Source organism: Littorina saxatilis, linkage group LG12 (genome assembly GCF_037325665.1).
Source record: "Littorina saxatilis isolate snail1 linkage group LG12, US_GU_Lsax_2.0, whole genome shotgun sequence".
NCBI classification, from domain to species: Eukaryota; Metazoa; Mollusca; class Gastropoda; order Littorinimorpha; family Littorinidae; genus Littorina; species Littorina saxatilis.
The window spans coordinates 82,848,222-82,867,679 of record NC_090256.1 but is presented as its reverse complement, the minus strand read 5'-3'; the positions used below and the strand labels follow the sequence as shown (position 1 = coordinate 82,867,679).

Here is a 19,458-nt window from a genome sequence, read left to right as displayed (position 1 = left end):
ACATGCACACCTTGTACATGTATCCGGCCGGGTGGTTTTGTGTTCCTGTGTGTGGGTATGTTTTTATCATAGTGTTTTCCAGATTTTCAGTAACCGTTTTTAATCGTTTACTTGATCAAATGTACCAGATAAAATATGAAATTTGTTTTTGACCGGCATTAGCTGTGTTTCGAGTCATTTCATACTCTTTTTACACGCAAGTTGCCGTGAACACTACAGCTACACACTGATATAATGCACAACTCTATAGCCACAGGTCCCACCACGCTATCTATGCTGAGATATCACTGCCGAGTCACACATCGCCCTCACCTGCTGATTAGTGTTCACCTTTCAGCATCCATTCTCTCGGGACCGTTATTCGCATCAGTGTGATATTTGTTTCTGTGTTATCAGCTGGGTATCACAGTCTTAGTTCGTCCACACTTTTTTACACCCGCCGGTGAAATTTCGAGACTGATGAAGCTGTTCCAGTGAGGGGAAAACATCGAACTTCCTGGCGGCACTTTGTGGCCGTTACAATAAGTGCTTGTGGCTCGGTTTCTTTTAAGTTTTTAATTGTTTGCTGAATCTCAAATGTTTTCCTTTTCTTCATGTTAGAGAAATAGGAAAGCGTATAGAAACGAAGAAAGACTGCTTGGACATTTCCGAGGTGCGACGAAGATATCGTTTTCTTGCAGACACAATGCAGATGCTCGTGGCAACGTTAATTCTTTCCGCGGTTGTTGGTGAGTACTCAGTAAATCTCAATGTGTCTGTCCGTCTGCTTGTCTGTCGGGGATTGTCTGACGGTGTCTGTTTGATCTGTCTGTCTGTCTGCGTCTGTCTTTATCTCACAGTGTCTGTCTCTGTCTCCATCTCTCCGTTTCTCTGTGTCTGTCTGTCTGTGTCTGTCTGTCTGTTTCTCTCTCTCTCTCTCTCTCTCTCTCTCTCTCTCTCTCTCTCTGTCTCTCTCTCTCTCTCTCTCTTTTTTCTTTCCCTTTCTCTCAGTTTCTTTCTCTCACTCTGTTTCTGTCTTTCTCTCACTCATTTACTTTCTCTGTCTGTCTGTCTGTCTGTCTGTCTATCTGTCTGTCTGTCTGCCTGTCTGTTTGTCTGTCTGTCTCTGTCTCTGTGTCTTTGTCTCTGTCTCTCTGTCCCTCTGTCTGTCTGTCTCTCTCTCTGTCTTTTCTCTCTCTCTCTCTCTCTCTCTCTCTCTCTCTCTCTCTCTCTCTCTCTCTCTCTTGCTTTCTTTTTGCTCTGTCTGTCTGTCTGTCTATATCTTTATCTGTCTGTCTGTCTGTTTGTCTGTCTCTCTCTCTCTCTCTCTATCTCTCTCAATGACTGAGTCTGTTCCTAAATGAGCACTCCATTGAGCAAGTATCTGAGCACCGTTTACTGGGACTTACTGTTGATAAAGAATTTAAAAAAGCAAAAGTCATACCTTTGCCAAAGAAAAAAGGTTCTCAAGACTTAAATGATTTTAGACCTATATCTTTGTTATCTGTATTATCTAAGCCTCTTGAAAGGCATGTTCAGAAACATCTGGTTACTTATTTGGAGGACCACAACCTTTTGCATCAGCTTCAGTCTGGTTTTCTCTCTCAACATTCATGTAATACTGCCCTTGCCAGATTAACTGATTCATGGTACTCATCCATTAATAGGTTAGACATTTCTGGGGATGTTTTCTTGGACCTAAAAAAAGCTTTTGACCTCGTGGATCATGAGATCCTTCTAAAGAAATTAAAATGTTATTTGAAACATTCTACCACTGTCGCTTATTTTTTTACTCTTATCTTAGAGAGAGGGTTCAATCTGTATTCGTACACGATACGTACTCTTCTCAGGGCACTGTTAAATGTGGAGTGCCACAGGGGTCTGTTTTGGGACCTGTTTTATTTTGCATGTATATAAATGATTTGCCCCTGTACGTGACCTACAGTCTGAATCTGTTGAGTGTCATATGTTAGCAGATGATACTACCTTACATGCAACAGAGAAAAGCCCTGCACAAATTCAAGACAAATTGCAACAGAGCCTAAACGATGTTTCGGAGTGGTGTTCTGCAAATCGTATGCTTATTACTCCAGATAAAACAAAGTGTGCTTGCCCTTGAGTTGCTGTAAGATTTTAAGATGACTTATGTAAATTCTGGAGGATGTAATTTTGGTGCTACAAAGAACCGACGCGCTCACAAAACAAAACGAACACTAGAACTGGAAAATTAATTAAAGTTTTATTGTGAATATGGTCATACTTGTCAATGTCATAATAATCCGGAATCAGCTCATAATATCAATATATAAAAAGCTAAACATAAACCTATGGAGAGCTAAGTAACCTATATAGGAGCGTGGCGGAAAAACTAATCTAAGTTTCGAATGTGAATTAAAGCTAAAATGTGAAGTCAGAACAGTAGAGTGTGAAGCGTGGAGCATGGAGCGAGAAGCGCGGAGCGAGAAGCGCGGAGCGTGGTGCGAGAAGCGCGGAGCGTGGTGCGAGAAGCGCGGAGCGGTGGAAACTGATAGAAAAGAAAAAACTAAACTTAGAATTCGAAACATCAAACTAAACATCAAAGGTGTCCTAAAAACATAATCAAAGGTGTCCTAAAAACATAAACATCAAAGATGGACGACAAAATGGCGGCCGAAACAAGATGGCGGCAAATCAATAAAAAATCACCAAGACAAAAATATGTTAGAAAAACCCTACATAGAATAAACGTAGGACACAGAAACGGAAAGAAGACAAAGAAACGGACAGAAGACACAGAGACGGAAAGAAGACAAAGAAACGGACAGAAGACACAGAGACGGAAAGAAGACACAGAAACGGACAGAAGACAAAGAAACGGACAGAAGACACAGAAACGGACAGAAGACACAGAAACGGACAGAAGACACAGAAACGGACAGAAGACAAAGAAACGGACAGAAGACACAGAAACGGACAGAAGACACAGAAACGGACAGAAGACAAAGATTCAAAACTAAAATTACACGAATTCGGTAAATAAAGAAACATAGTCAGAAATGGATACTCGCCTTTGACAGCATCAATAATCTAAAACAGACTCAAGGCGAGCAACTGAACCTGAACTACAAAATAACTTAAAAACAAAACTGGAGGCTGGCAGAAAACACTGGGCCCCGGAACAGAGCAAAAAAATCTATCTATCCTAAAACATCTTGTTCCGTGAACGGCTTCCCAGTAAGTGACGACGAATACAGGCTATCCACCACAGAGGTGAACTAAAAATACTGCGCGTTACTACAATATTACTGTTGCAAAACATGCGTCCCGTGCTCTCCGGGGAAAAACTCCATAGGCTGTCCAGCGTGAGCCATACAGGCACATGAAATTAAAATCAGAAAAACGCCGGCCACACAACCTTGTTTATAAATTAGTTCGTTACAATATTTAACGTCATTATAACAAAACAAAGTTCGTACCAGGACGCTCATACTTAATAAAGAAAAATAAAAGATAAAGAGCGAGCTAGACCCGCACGCGAACCTACAGAGGTGGCTGCAAAATGGGAACAAATAGGGACAAAAGTGAAATAAGATTATAAAAGTGAAAGAACAAAAAGGGGAAGCCACCACCACGGAAAGTCGCATGCGAGTCCAGCTAGAAGCAAGACTAAAAAACACAAGCAAAACAAAAAGAATCTAGATACACAGAAGGCTCCTTGGCAGGGGCATTCACATTCCCCCCTCGAAGACATCTTAGTCTTTACAAAAGTCGACATAAAAAATCAACAAAAATCATCGAATACATGCGTGGTTCAAAAACAAAATCCGAAACATTACAGAATCCTTTTGGCATTATCCAAAACGTAGCTGTTCGAAACGCACTCTCATACGTGGTTCAAAATACAAAAAACCGAAACGTTACAGAATCCTTTCGGCATTATCCAAAACGTAGCTGTTCGAAACGCACTCTCAATGAGTCTCAATCTAAAAAATCACACGTGTTCTTTCAACAAATGTAACATCATATTTCGTCAGTCCGTCACTGTCAACATATCGTGTCAACATTATTCTTACACCTTTACATAACCCGCAACTCAGTATGAAAGACTGTAGTCGCAACCTACAAAATACAAAAGAAAAACATCTTCAGTCGTCTTAATCATAAGCACAGGCATCCGCACGCGGGAAGGACTAAACAAACCGATTCATTAAGCGCTTGCCTCTGTCAAGAGCTTTCGTTCCAAAATGCGGAACCAAAAACATATATATACAAATGGGGAGAAACCACAAAGTCACAAAAAATATTTGCATTAAGACGAAATTTTCTCCCCAAATCAAAACAGCGCCACCTTTAAAAAGGCGAACGGATTACGTCAGACCAAAACATGCACAAACGGTCTGTCGAAAACAGTAAAGTTCACTGGAAAAGTCATTGGGTGTCCGGGTCTGCCTTCACCAGCACGGTCAGCTTAGAGATGGGGCGCCAGTAGTAGAAAGTGGAATGGCTCGTCTTCGAGGTGACCTTAACAGTCTTGAGCTTGCAGGTTCGCACGAGTCCATCGTCGCTGGGGCGAACCTCCGTCACGAGTCCAAGAGGCCAATCTGCTCTGCATACGGCTTCGTCACGTAGCACGACGACATCTCCGACAGCAACGTTACGTTGGGGAAGAAGCCACTTTCTTCTTCGTTGTGGTCTTCTTCGTACTGGTCTTCTTCGTACTGGTCTTCTGGTACTGGTCTTCTTCGTCGTGGTCTTCTTCATTGTGGTCTTCTTCGTACTTGTCTTCTTCGTACTTGTCTTCTTCGTCCTTTCCATGACATGGAGGGCGTCGGAGATTCTGGGTTCGGCGAGTGTCGTGCGATATACGGAAGCGACTGATTCACCTTCGTACTCGCTGAGACAATGTTCTGTTAGAGACACGTGCATCACGTCATGGACAGACTGTTTCGGCGACACTTGTCCCAGTATGGTCCAACCCAACGGTGTGAGAACGGCGTATGGGTCTCCCTTGATGACTCTCTCTGGCATGAATAGCTCTGCATGATCGTAGCCAATCAACAACCCGGGAGTGCAGCCTTCGAGCAACGGGGGAATCTCGCTGGCAATATGACTCAAATGCTTGATGTTACGAGCGGTCTCTGATGTTGGTATGTTCTCAGTGTCATTGGTGAGATGGTCCGTCGTGTAGAGCGTTTTCAGGTTGTGGGAAACATTGGAGTTGAGGGCCTTGACACACAATCCGGTCACTCTCTGACATTCAATATGAGTGTTCTGAGAAGTCATAGTGTTCAGCCTCAATGACGCTGGCTCAGAATGAGTGTTCAGCTTGTCACTCAAAGATTCAGTAACGAAGGAGATGCAAGACATGGTGTCAAGCAGCGCGTATGTCGTATGCTCTACCGTGGGATTCTCTTTCGTCGAAACTCTGACCGGAACAATCATGGTAGCTCTGACTGGTCTGTCTGACTTGTTGGTCGTCGCGAATGCTGATCCAGAGGCAGAAACACGGGCATCTTGACTGATACAGACAAACCTTGAAGAATCTGGCGGTCCCCGGGCATTCCGTTGCTGATTGGGAATCTTCTTCCTGTAGCTAGGCGCTCCATGCAGCATAGTGAGATGTGGGCCTTGGCACTTGTCGCATATCGCCCTGGTAGTGCAGTCTACACTTCTATGGTCAGTCTTTCTGGCACAGGAGAAGCACAAGGACGTTTCGTACATGAAGTGTTTCCTGTCCTCAACGGGAATCTCATCGAACCTCTGGCATCTGAGTAGAGGATGAGAAGAAGAGCTGGTCGGAAAACGAACGGTACAAAAGGGACAGACTTCGTCGCAGTTCGTATTCAGGACAGTTTTCGCGTGATGCTGACAAAGACTTTTGTCACACTCTTGACATGCAGATGTAGTAGAACAATCCGTACTGTACGATGTTTTCTTGGGGACTGCTGAACTGGCGGTCTGTGAGGTGGAAGAGGCGGCAGATTTGCTGGAGGAGAAAAGGGGCTCGCAAAGGATGTCTGCCTCTGTCTTGATGAAAGCTGACAACTCCTCAAAGGTAGGGTAGCGTTTCTTCTCGTTCTTGGTCTTGTTTACTTTCCGCACCCAGTTTCTCACCAACCAATCTGGAAGCTTGCTCATGAGTGTCTTGTGATAGGCTTGGTCTTCCAGATTCTGTAGCTGGCCTATCACTCGGCTCGCCACAAGGCATTGTCCAAGAAAGTCCGAGAAGGCGCGGAGGGCTTGTCCATCTTTGGATTTGATTACCGGCCATGCATCTAGTTTTTCTCGGAAGGCTCTGGCAACGACGAAAGAACTGCCGAACCTTTCCTCCAACGTCTGAAGAGCCTGCTGATAGGCCTGGGCATCCCTGATCAGAAAGAGTCCCTTGACCGCATCCTTCGCCGGACCGTCCAAGTACTTCTCCAAGTAGAGGAGCTTTTCCTCTGCAGAAACGCCCTGCCGCTCAATCAAAAGAGTGAATGAGGACCTCCAGAGAGGGTACGTCAAAGGATCTCCTGAAAACGTAGTGGGCTCCTGCGTCAGTAACCTGTTGATCAGGAGAGCCTCAGCTAGAGTACGAGCTAGGGCAGAACCCTCGGAGAGCGCTGGCTGGCCTTGCATCTGAGGAAGGTATGCATCTTGCCCGTAGTAGACGTCTGAAGGGCTCGTGACCGGAGCCTCTTGAAAACCATGCTGTGTGTAGTCCGTGTCAGGAGCAAAGCTTGCAGCGTGGTCATATTGCTGCGTTTGCATGGGAGGATGCATGACAGAAGGCCCATATGCAAAGCTTGGCACATAGGTCGGAGACTCTCGGGAGGTCATGGCAGGAAAAGGACCAGGGAAAGGCCCGGGAAAAGGTCTCGCTGATGGATTGAGGGATTTGTGAGGGAAACGGGAAGGCGCGTAGATCTGGCGAGGACGATCTCCGTGGCTTGGAATCTCAGCTTTGACAAACTGAGGCCGAAAGGAGGTCGCGAATTGGCCTCCGACTCTTGTCGTCATCGTGGTGGCTGTAGTCATCGTCGTAGTGGTAGGAGCCGTGGCTGTGACCGCTGCTGGAAGTGGGTGAGAAGCGGAGACAGGTTGGGCAAGGGTCCTGGAGATGCCTCGAAGAGTGTCGCGGATATCCTCGGCGGCCGACTGGAGATGCGAAGGGGCATAAGCCCTGACCTCCGTGGGCTGCTGAAGTGGCGGGAGTCCAGGCTTGGCTGCCGCAGGCTGATGTTGCCCAGAGACGAGGGTGTTGGCTGCCGGCTGGTGACGCGGGCGGGCGTAGGTGTCGGCTGTCGCAGGCTTATATGTATCTTGTGTGTGCTGTGTGTGCCTATCATACCCTACCGCTACATCTCCTATGCTCTCTATGTGTGTACCTACATGCAGGGGGTTGTGAGTACCTAGGTACCTATCAATGGGGCTGTCACGAGGTAGTTGGGGCATGAATCTTTCTCTAGCCCTTTGCTGGTCTTCTATGTCAGTTTTAATGATCTTAAAAACGTCATGCTCTTCTTGCATCTTGCCTTCTCTCTCCACCCTCTCTAGTGCAGCCTTAACTTCCTTTTCTTTTTTCTTCAAAGCTAACCTTTCATCTTGAGCTTCTCTCTCTAAACGAGCACACTCTCTTTCCAACTCTCTTTCCATCTCTGCCTTCTTCTCAGCAGCCAAAGCTATAGACCTCTCCAACTCTCTTTCCAACTCTGCCTTCTTCTCTGCTGCCAAAGCTTTAGACCTAGAAGCCTTCTCCTCTAAAAGCAAAAGAGTCTCTTCTTGTCTAGCCCTTTCATCTGCGACCATTTGCTGGGACCTAAATCTCGCTGCGCTAACCGCCAAAGAAGCATCTAGAGAAACCTCTCTAGCACCTCCAGAAGCGACTGTGGAAGTCAAGTCCGAGCTGGAGGCGTACGGGTCTAACTTGGGAAAGAGACTGCGATATTGTTCTTTGAGCGTCTCCGTTTGCATGTGCATATCGCTCAGATCCTCTTCTATAGCTACATCACTTTCAGCCACTTGACAAAGCCTCGAGTTCGCTACATTTAGCTCGTCTAGGTGCTCACAAAGGAGTATCTTATGAACTTTAAGGACTCTCCTTTTGTCTGGTGTTTCCCTAAAGGCTGTGCACAACTCGCTGATCATATTCTTATGAGCTCGGCTTATGGCCCAGTACTTGTCTGACAGTTCCCTAGCCTCAGCATTAAGTCTAGCCCTAACAATGGCGGGGCCTCTTTCTTCTCTACTTCGTTGAGCGAGATGCTCTGCACTTGCAGCCTGTTGGGAGGGCTCAGTTCCTAAACCTTCCTGTGTAGGAGAATGTTCAGCTTGAGAGGGAAAGTTATCTGAATTCAAAGTGTCTTGGGTCTGAGTGGGTTCAGCTAGAGTCTCTCCCTGAGCGCCATCACGGTCGCCTTCATTCTTACGACTATCAGTGTCCGAAGCAAAATGTTCATCCCTCTCTACCTTCAAAGTGTAAGGGGATAGCTCGGCACTCTCATGAGAAGGTAATTTCTCATCCATACTTTAAGTCAAGTGAAAACGTAGAGGTTAACAAAGACTTGCGAAATATAGAGAAACAAAATTCAAAACGGCACACCTCGGGTCACTCACTAGAGGGGAAGAAAATACGAAGTACGAAGTGTGCAATGCTATGGTCAACAAACCTAAAATAATGCCTAAGTTGCTCTGCTCTGGGCCCGACAAAAATGAATTAAAATATTGTTCGCTAGATACGAAACACAGTTCCTTTAAGACAAAAGGTTCATGATCTCTTCACAAGATCCGTAAGGATAAGAAGTTCAAAAGTCAGTGGCCCTAATCACAGGCCTACAAAAGTTCATAAAGTTCTTTGTCGAAAACAATCCAAAATGTTCCAAAAAATATCATAGTTTCCACTGTGCTTGCCCTTGAGTTGCTGTAAGATTTTAAGATGACTTATGTAAATTCTGGAGGATGTAATTTTGGTGCTACAAAGAACCGACGCGCTCACAAAACAAAACGAACACTAGAACTGGAAAATTAATTAAAGTTTTATTGTGAATATGGTCATACTTGTCAATGTCATAATAATCCGGAATCAGCTCATAATATCAATATATAAAAAGCTAAACATAAACCTATGGAGAGCTAAGTAACCTATATAGGAGCGTGGCGGAAAAACTAATCTAAGTTTCGAATGTGAATTAAAGCTAAAATGTGAAGTCAGAACAGTAGAGTGTGAAGCGTGGAGCATGGAGCGAGAAGCGCGGAGCGAGAAGCGCGGAGCGTGGTGCGAGAAGCGCGGAGCGTGGTGCGAGAAGCGCGGAGCGGTGGAAACTGATAGAAAAGAAAAAACTAAACTTAGAATTCGAAACATCAAACTAAACATCAAAGGTGTCCTAAAAACATAATCAAAGGTGTCCTAAAAACATAAACATCAAAGATGGACGACAAAATGGCGGCCGAAACAAGATGGCGGCAAATCAATAAAAAATCACCAAGACAAAAATATGTTAGAAAAACCCTACATAGAATAAACGTAGGACACAGAAACGGAAAGAAGACAAAGAAACGGACAGAAGACACAGAGACGGAAAGAAGACAAAGAAACGGACAGAAGACACAGAGACGGAAAGAAGACACAGAAACGGACAGAAGACACAGAAACGGACAGAAGACACAGAAACGGACAGAAGACACAGAAACGGACAGAAGACAAAGAAACGGACAGAAGACACAGAAACGGACAGAAGACACAGAAACGGACAGAAGACAAAGATTCAAAACTAAAATTACACGAATTCGGTAAATAAAGAAACATAGTCAGAAATGGATACTCGCCTTTGACAGCATCAATAATCTAAAACAGACTCAAGGCGAGCAACTGAACCTGAACTACAAAATAACTTAAAAACAAAACTGGAGGCTGGCAGAAAACACTGGGCCCCGGAACAGAGCAAAAAAATCTATCTATCCTAAAACATCTTGTTCCGTGAACGGCTTCCCAGTAAGTGACGACGAATACAGGCTATCCACCACAGAGGTGAACTAAAAATACTGCGCGTTACTACAATATTACTGTTGCAAAACATGCGTCCCGTGCTCTCCGGGGAAAAACTCCATAGGCTGTCCAGCGTGAGCCATACAGGCACATGAAATTAAAATCAGAAAAACGCCGGCCACACTACCTTGTTTATAAATTAGTTCGTTACAATATTTAACGTCATTATAACAAAACAAAGTTCGTACCAGGACGCTCATACTTAAATAAAGAAAAATAAAAGATAAAGAGCGAGCTAGACCCGCACGCGAACCTACAGAGGTGGCTGCAAAATGGGAACAAATAGGGACAAAAGTGAAATAAGATAATAAAAGTGAAAGAACAAAAAGGGGAAGCCACCACCACGGAAAGTCGCATGCGAGTCCAGCTAGAAGCAAGACTAAAAAACACAAGCAAAACAAAAAGAATCTAGATACACAGAAGGCTCCTTGGCAGGGGCATTCACACAAAGTCTATGATAATCAGCACTCGCCAAAAACATCAACTTTCAGAAATGACTCTGAGTCTGTCCCTAAATGAGCACTCCATTGAGCAAGTATCTGAGCACCGTTTACTGGGACTTACTGTTGATAATAATCTCAAATGGCAGACTCACATCAATGGAATCTGCAAAAAAATGCTAAAAACCTATTTCTTTTGTCAAAGTTACAAAGCATTATTAATCTAGACACAAGAAAACTATTTTACAATGCCCACATAAAACCCCATATTGATTATGCTTCCATAGTATGGGACGGGTGTAGTGAAGGTGGACTGGGTGGCCGAGTGGTAACGCACTTGCGCTCGGAAGCGAGAGGTTGCGAGTTCGACCCTGGGTCAGGGCGTTAGCAATTTTCTCCCCCCTTTCCTAACCTAGGTGGTGGGTTCAAGTGCTAGTCTTTTGGATGAGACGAAAAACCGAGGTCCCTTCGTGTACACTACATTGGGGTGTGCACGTTAAAGATCCCACGATTGACAAAAGGGTCTTTCATGGCAAAATTATATAGGCATAGATAAAAATGTCCACCAAAATACCCGTGTGACTTGGAATAATAGGCCGTGAAAAGTAGGATATGCGCCGAAATGGCTGCGATCTGCTGGTCGATGTGAATGCGTGATGTATTGTGTAAACAAAATTCCATCTCACACGGCATGAATAAATCCCTGCGCCTTGAATATGTGCGCGATATAAATTGCATAAAAAAATTAAAAGAAATAAAAAAAATATTTAAAAAATCCCTGCGCTTAGAACTGTACCCACGGAATACGCGCGATATAAGCCTCATATTGATTGATTGATTGACTTGAAGAAGCTGAAATCGCTCCAGCGTAGAGCTGCTAAACTAGTTCTGCCCAGTCCATCTCTTTCTACAAAGGAACAGATGAAAAGTATTGGGATGTTAAGCTTAAAGAAGCAGCTTTTGTATAATAAATGTTCATTTATGTATAAAGTCGTCTATAAGGACGCCCCAACATATCTTATACGTACAACTCTTCAAAATAATCATCTCCGTCATATTAAAATAACCTTGCCTTGCCAAGGCCCCGCATCGATTTGTTTAAAACTAGTTTTTCTTATTCTGGTGCGTTCCTTTGGAATTCACTACCTGTAAATATTAAGTCATGTCTGTCATTATCTTCTTTTAAAAGACAGCTCCGAAAGCACCTCTCTAACGAATAAGTCGGTGTACAATTTGTGCGAGTGTGTGCGGGTGCCGTAAAAGAGATAATGTATAATATGCTTCCACAAGCACACTAATGTTTGTTATACTTTTCTCTACATGATTGTGTTTTATTTGGTTTCTTTTTACATTTAGTCAAGTTTTGACTAAATGTTTTAACATAGAGGGGGGAATCGAGACGAGGGTCGTGGTGTATGTGTGTCTGTCTGTCTGTCTGTGTGTGTGTGTAGAGCGATTCAGACTAAACTACTGGGCCGATCTTTATGAAATTTGACATGAGAGTTCCTGGGTATGATATCCCCGGACGTTTTTTTCTTTTTTTCGATAAATACCTTTGATGACGTCATATCCGGCTTTTTGTAAAAGTTGAGGCGGCACTGTCACACCCTCATTTTTTCATTAAATTGATTGAAATTTTGGCAAATCAATCTTCGACGAAGGCCGGGGTTTGGTATTGCATTTCAGCTTGGTGGCTTAAAAACTAATGAGTGAGTTTGGTCATTAAAAATCGGAAACTTGTAATTAGAAAAAAAATTTATTACACGATCCAAAAACAATTTCATCTTATTCTTCGTCATTTTCTGATTCCAAAAACATATACATATGTTATATTTAGATTAAAAACAAGCTCTGAAAATTAAAAATATAAAAATTATGATCAAAATTAACTTTCCGAAATCGTTTTAAAAACTATTTCATCTTATTCCTTGTCGGTTCCTGATTCCAAAAACATATAGATATGATATGTTTGGATTAAAAACACGCTCAGAAAGTTAAAACGAAGAGAGGTACAGTAAAGCGTGCTATGAAGCACAGCGCAATCGCTACCGCGCCAAACAGGCTCGTCACTTTCACTGCCTTTTGCACAAGCGGCGGACTACGTTCAGTTTCATTCTGTGAGTTCCACAGCTTGACTAAAATAATGCAGTAATTTCGCCTTACGCGACTTGTTTTATTCTTCATACTTGTTCTTCGTTTCATGTGTGTATTATAGTAGGGACTAGCTGTAAGAAAGGACCATATGGACCTAATGCTATCATCCCTCGGTAATAAAGTTTTCGAGTTCAAGTTCGAGTTCGAGTTCTCTCTCTATTCTCAATGAAAAAAACATCTGGGGATATCATTCTCAGGAACTCTTACTTAAAGTTTCATGAAGATTGGTCCAGTAGTTTTCTCTGAATCGCTCTACAAATACACACACACAGAGAGACACACACACACACACACACATCACGACCCTCGTTTCGACTCCCCATCTATGTTAAAACATTCAGTCAAAACTTGACTATATGTAAAACAGCGTTTATTCCGTGCTAAAACCGGGACAGTGTCGTGATGAATGAACGTGGTCATGATTGTACACGGTGCGGAATCTATCGATCTTTATATGATGTAGAACCTCAGCTATCAGCGGGCGATCAGCCATTGTGGCATAGAAACACATTTAGCGTAACTTTTACACATTGGATTCACGCTATCAGTTATGTGCAATGGACATCGCTCCTTCAAACCGCAAACCCAGATGAGAGGTAAATCATTCATGCCCCAGATGTAGAGAGTATATGTGTGATTAGACGGGTATTGTCGACCTTTAACTGATAGTGCAACACTCGACAGGGTTCACTTTGTGACTGCATTGAAGACAGACTCAGAGATTGCTATACTGTGGAACCCCCCTTTTACCCCCCCCCCCCCTCCCTTCCCCCTCCCTCCAATTTAAGACTTCCTCCTTTTTAAGACCCTCCTTTCTTTCTTTCTTTATTTGGTGTTTAACGTCGTTTTCAACCATTCAAGGTTATATCGCGACGGTAGACCTTCCTCTCTCAGATGTTCTGTAAACAGCTTCTGTAGAGTTAGGCCCCCCCAAAAAATAGGTGTGGTTACGGTAACATAGCCAAATAAAATAGGGTAGGAAGGTAGGCAATCACTTTTTTTTTTTAACTTTTTTTTCTAATGTGTACAAATTAAACCTACTTGACAGGGAAATAAGTGTGCGACTCGAGCGCTTTCGCTTTCATTGCGTTTTCTGCACTCGTTTTCTTGTTTTTTGTGGGTGTTTTTTTTGACAAATGTAATAAAAAGTTATAGGGTCGGCCCCTAAAAATAGGGTAGGTCGGGTTACCGTAACCACATCTATTTTTTTTTTAGGCCTTACCCCCATTTTAAGACTCCCTCACTTTTAAGACCTGAGTTTCTTGGATTTTTGAAGGTCGTAAAAGGGGGTTCCACTGTATGAGATAATGAGATAACGGTGAAAATGTAAATGTGTGTGCAGTTTGTAATCTAATGACCAATTTAAAGGTACATGCACTTCCCTACCATTGTAGACCTTCCTGAACACACTCGTTCAGGTCTTTATATGGGATACCATCCTTCCATTTGGAAGCATACCAAAAATGAACAGCCTCGCTGCTTCATGTGCAGAGCAGGACTTTTTTCCCCGCGAATTAACTGTTGCACATTGACTGATTGTACAGATTGACATTGCTGTCAGTTGCACAATAATTTCTGCCAAACAAATCTGACTCTGTGAGTGTGAAGAAAGTAGATCTGACTCTGCGAAGAAAGTAGATCTGACTCTGTGAAGAAAGTAGATCTGACTCTGTGAAGAAAGTAGATCTGACTCTGCGAAGAAAGTAGATCTGACTCTGTGAAGAAAGTAGATCTGACTCTGTGAAGAAAGTAGATCTGACTCTGTGAAGAAAGTAGCCATGCAGTAGATTGCTGGTATGTGATCAAGTGGAAGGATGCTTTTATCCCAGGCAAAAGCCCAGACACAAGTTATGTAGACCCCCCCCCAAAAAAAAAAAAAAAAAAAAAAAAAAAATGTAGTTGAGGACCGATGAAGCACGAGTAAACTACTCCCCACAACAGGTGCACACTCGAGTAAAATTCTCGTGCGAAAATGTTACTCCTCTTACGAAAACAGTAATCCATTTTGGGTACAGCAGGCACACACACACACACACACACACACACACACACACACACACACACACACACACACACACACACACACACACACACACACACACACTCACACTCACACTCACACATGCACATTGACAGACAGACACAGAGACAGACAAACACACAGACAAACACACACACACACACACACACACACACACACACACACACACACACACACACACACACACACACACACACACACACACACACACACACACACACTGACACACCGACACAGTCTCTCTCTCTCTTTCTCTCACTCAGTGTCTTGACTTTCTGTCCGTCCATCCGTTCGTCCGGTTGTTTGTCTGTCCGTCCGTCGATCTGTCCCTCTGTCTCTGTCTCTGTCTCTGTCTGTCTCTGTCTGTCTCTGTCTCTGTCTCTCTCTCTCCCTCTCTCTCTCGGATCAGTGCAAGAAACCTGGATCAGCACCTCGGATGGCACTCACAGGAACAAAAACCTCCTCTCTTCCATTTCCCTAATATGCCACGTCAACAGCTGCCAGAATTGTATAGACCTGAACATATGTCTCTGCATCAACAGAGCATGAGATCAGAGGCTCTGAGTGCCCTCGACAAAAAGTTAATGTTTGATCTACTATCTAGAGCACTATCTTCCATTTAAACCCAGCGGTGTGCATCTGTGTCGCTTTTTGCAATATCAGTTATTGTGTTAGGATATAAACGGTTTCGTTTTAACCGAAGTCCTGAGTCTGAGTCAGCTGCCTCTTTTCAAATAACCTTGTAAGTTAATTGTGTTCATTCTGTATAAATATGCGTTCAAAAAGTGGATTAAACATTGGACACGTGAACGTATATCACTTGGGGAACAAACTGCATGATGTCAGTTTACTTCTCAATACGTCACCATCGCTTCATCTACTTGGGTTAACAGAGACAAGACTGTCAAACCTAAAGCATAATGATGATTCTGTTGAGATTCAGAATTATTCTTTTATAAGACGTGATGCTGCTCATCCAAATCACACGGGAATCGGTGTGTATGTGCACAACGATTGTTTTCATGTTGTAAAACGCCGGCATGACCTTGAACCACAGAGTGTAGAGTGTATTTGGCTAGAAGTAAGGCCAAACAATTCATCTCCTATTCTAGTTGGATTCTTATACAGAAATCCCGCCTGCACGGATGAATGGTTTGATGACTTTATAGATATGATGGACAAAGTCAACGTGTGCAATTGTAATATGCTATTATTGGGAGACTTTAATATTAACATGTTAGTAAACCAGTCTCAATGGCTTGACAAAACTGAATCGCTAGGTATTACTCAACTTATAAAAGAGCCCACAAGAGTAACTAGCATGTCTTCAACTCTTCTGGATCATATATACACGAACAATGATAGCATGGTTCTAAATGCTTCAACATCTAATATTTGCATGAGTGACCATAAACCGATCACGTGCACTTGGTCGTGTAAACGACCAAAGGTAATGTCAAAAGGTCATACCTATATCACGTATAGATGTTTTAAAAAATTTGACAAGTCTGCGTTTTTACTTGACTTAAGTTTGGCAAATTTCCAATTGGTGTCAAATTGTTTTGATCCTGAAGAAGCTGCATTGTTATTTGTCAGAACATTATTATCTGTTGTTGACAGACATGCTCCAATCCGCAGGAAAAGAGTTAAATTTTCGACTGTACCGAACTGGATGACAGGTGAAATTAAAGATGCTATGTTAGTTCGAGATTTTCTAAAAAAAATTAAACAGTTTGAACTTTACAAAAAAATGCGAAACAAAATTTCTGAATTGGTGAAACTTGCAAAAAAGAAATATTTTCAAAATCTTATAATAGATAAAAATGACATATGTCAAATTTGGCGTGCAATGAATGAACTGACTAGTAAATCACGCAAAGCCCCATCCTGTATTAATCCTAATATAACTGCTGATGATTGTAATAGTTACTTTCTATCTATGACCGACAATGTTCTTGATTCCTCAGCCAGTTCTGATCAGATTGGCTATAAGGTGCCTGAAGTACTCAGTCAATTTTGTAATGAGAAACTTTTGCCATCTGACTCGTTTGATATACCTGTAATCACAGTCGTTGAAGTTGGTGCACTAATTTCTAAACTAAATAACAAAAAAACAATGGACACAAACAATCTTAATTCACAAATTGTAAAAATGTCACTTCCTTATATTGTAAACAGTTTAACCCATGTATACAATCTCTCTATCAGGAAGAATGTCTTCCCATCAGTGTTTAAAACGGCTAAAGTTATTCCAGTACCAAAGTCAAAAGACACCGATAGCCTTGACAACTACAGACCGATATCTATTCTCTCTATACTGTCTAAACCCCTGGAAAAGCATATACACACCCATCTCCTTAAATATGTTGAAGAAAACAATATTTTTCATCCTTATCAATCAGGTTTTCGTCCTAAACATTCATGTCATACTGCCCTTACCCGGCTCTGTGATACCTGGCTAAAAGCAATAAACAATCGTGAAATGGTTGGAGCGGTATTCCTTGATCTCAGGAAAGCATTTGACTTAGTTGATCACGCTATTTTGTTAGACAAATTACTTATTTACCTGCAAAATAGCTCATCTGTGTCCTTTTTTACATCATATCTGTCAGATAGGAAACAAGCAGTCTACCTAAACGGTTCATATTCATCACAAGGCACTGTAAAATGTGGAGTCCCACAAGGTTCTATCCTTGGTCCCTTACTGTTTGGACTATACATTAATGATTTACCATTACACCTCAAACAAGAAAATGCTGTACTTGATCTTTTTGCGGATGACTCAACACTTCACAGCAGTAATACAGATATAAATCTCATAAGAAAAGTACTCCAAGAAAGTATAGCAAATATTAATGATTGGTGTAATTGTAACAGAATGGCACTGCATCCTAAGAAAACAAAAAGCATGTTAATAACCACAAGACAAAAACACCAGCGACAGCCTCTGAGCCTTGATCTTATGCATGGTACAGTTAGCATTGCTCAAGTCCATCAACACCGTGTGCTTGGAGTTGTAATTGATGATGAACTTAACTGGCGCTCTCACATTGATACAGTTTATAAACGAGTTTCTAGGAACCTTTTCTTACTTAACAAGCTCTGGTGCGTTGTTTCTGTGGATGCCCTCAAAATGTTTTTCCACGCACACTGTCTCTCTCACATTTGCTATGCATCTACTGTCTGGTGCAATGCCAGTGATGTTCATATAAAGAAAATAAACACACTTCACAAGAGAGGTGTAAAGTTATTAAACCGAGATCCCAATATGACTACTCAAGAAAAATACACTCAACTGAACATTCTTCCGCTACATCAGCAGTTCTTTTTAAATGCTAGTGTTTTCATGTTTAAAATGTACAACCATGAAACACCTTCATACATTCAAGACCTGTTTGAGCGTCCTCCTGGTAGAGCGAGGCTTTTGAATTATACGCTACCGCTCCCACGCATTGATTTGTATAAATCTAGTTTATCCTACTGGGGATCGCTTGTGTGGAATATACTTCCAATGTACTGTAAAACATGTCAAACCCTTTCATCTTTTAAAAAAAATGTTCGAAAATATCTTTGTCAAAAATAATTCTCTCCCTACGCTTTAAAATCATAACTGTTACTGCATAACATCTTAATCATCATTTTATTAATCAATGAACCACGTTATTATAACTAGTGTTTTGTTACTTTTAACCTGATTACAAATTCTTAGTTAATTAGTTATTCGTTTGGCTGTTCAATACATGTTATATAAATATATGATTGTAATGTATAATGTCATGTATGTCTAAAAGGGACAGGTTGGAAGATTAGGCATTGCCTAAAACCTTTATCCCTTTGTATTAAAGTTTTGAATCTGAATCTGAATCTGAATCTCTCTCTCTCTCTCTCTCTCTCTCTGTGCTGGCATCAACTTTCTCTATTACCCATCTCACCATGCACTCTTCACAGGCCTGGGTCAAGGTCAGATCACCCTGACCCAGTGTCCAGACGGCTGGATAAGCTGGCAGAGCAACTGCTACATGTTCTTCAACAACGCTTCGCAGAAGATCACGTGGGACTCTGCTGGGGACGAGTGCTCGGACGTACAAGGTCATCTGCTGAGGATAGAGACGGCAGATGAATACGTGAGTGAGGATGTACTGTACTGTAGAACTAATAAAGTCTCAACAAGGAGGTAGATTTACAGAGGAAATGAACAGGAGATCTGAGAAAACAGCGTGTTAAAATAGTCTTAACCCGGGGGGGGGGGGGGGGGGGGGGGGAGGGGGGTGGTAAAAGGGGGTTCCGCTGTATGAAGGTTACACAACTCCGAGTCCTGAATAACTGTGAAATTTGACCTAGGATCCATTTCGAGATTGAAGGCGAGAGATTTCCTGAAAACGTCCCAAGGGAACATATTGCAATTGTTTAGGATGAGGTGTGTAACTTTTTAATCCCCTTTTTTTACGATTTCATTTAAAACAGAATTTTTGTTGTTGACACAAGCCAGTCCAGCTTACAGATGCAATGAAGCGAGCCATTGAGTAGTTAGGTTTAAAACGTTACACATCTATCTACCTGTATGCTTGTGTGGCAATATGACACGGTAGTTCCTCTCAGTGTCATGACAACTCAATAGACGATGTTCTGATGCATTTTATCGCACTTGGTGACCCCGCCTTCATGGCCGTTGGATCCAGGCGATCTCTTCTGCTCACTCCGCCAGAAATTAGTCTTCGCATGCACGCACTAAAGGTGACAAGCACGAACAAATATAATGCTCACACACACACACACACACACACACACACACACACACACACACACACACACACACACACACACACACACACACACAC

At 42.5% G+C, this 19,458-nt stretch overlaps 1 protein-coding gene across 1 annotated transcript in view; it reads left to right on the top strand.

Moving 5' to 3' along the window:
• Positions 1-321: 321 nt before the first annotated feature.
• LOC138982952 (macrophage mannose receptor 1-like) overlaps positions 322-19,458 on the top strand; it is a 54,632-nt gene continuing 35,495 nt past the window's right edge. Inside the window, exons 1-2 of the mRNA XM_070356350.1 lie at positions 322-728; positions 18,569-18,744. Coding sequence (XP_070212451.1) covers positions 686-728; positions 18,569-18,744 — 219 coding nt within the window. The 5' untranslated portion in view covers positions 322-685. The remainder of the gene's footprint in view (positions 729-18,568; positions 18,745-19,458) is intronic.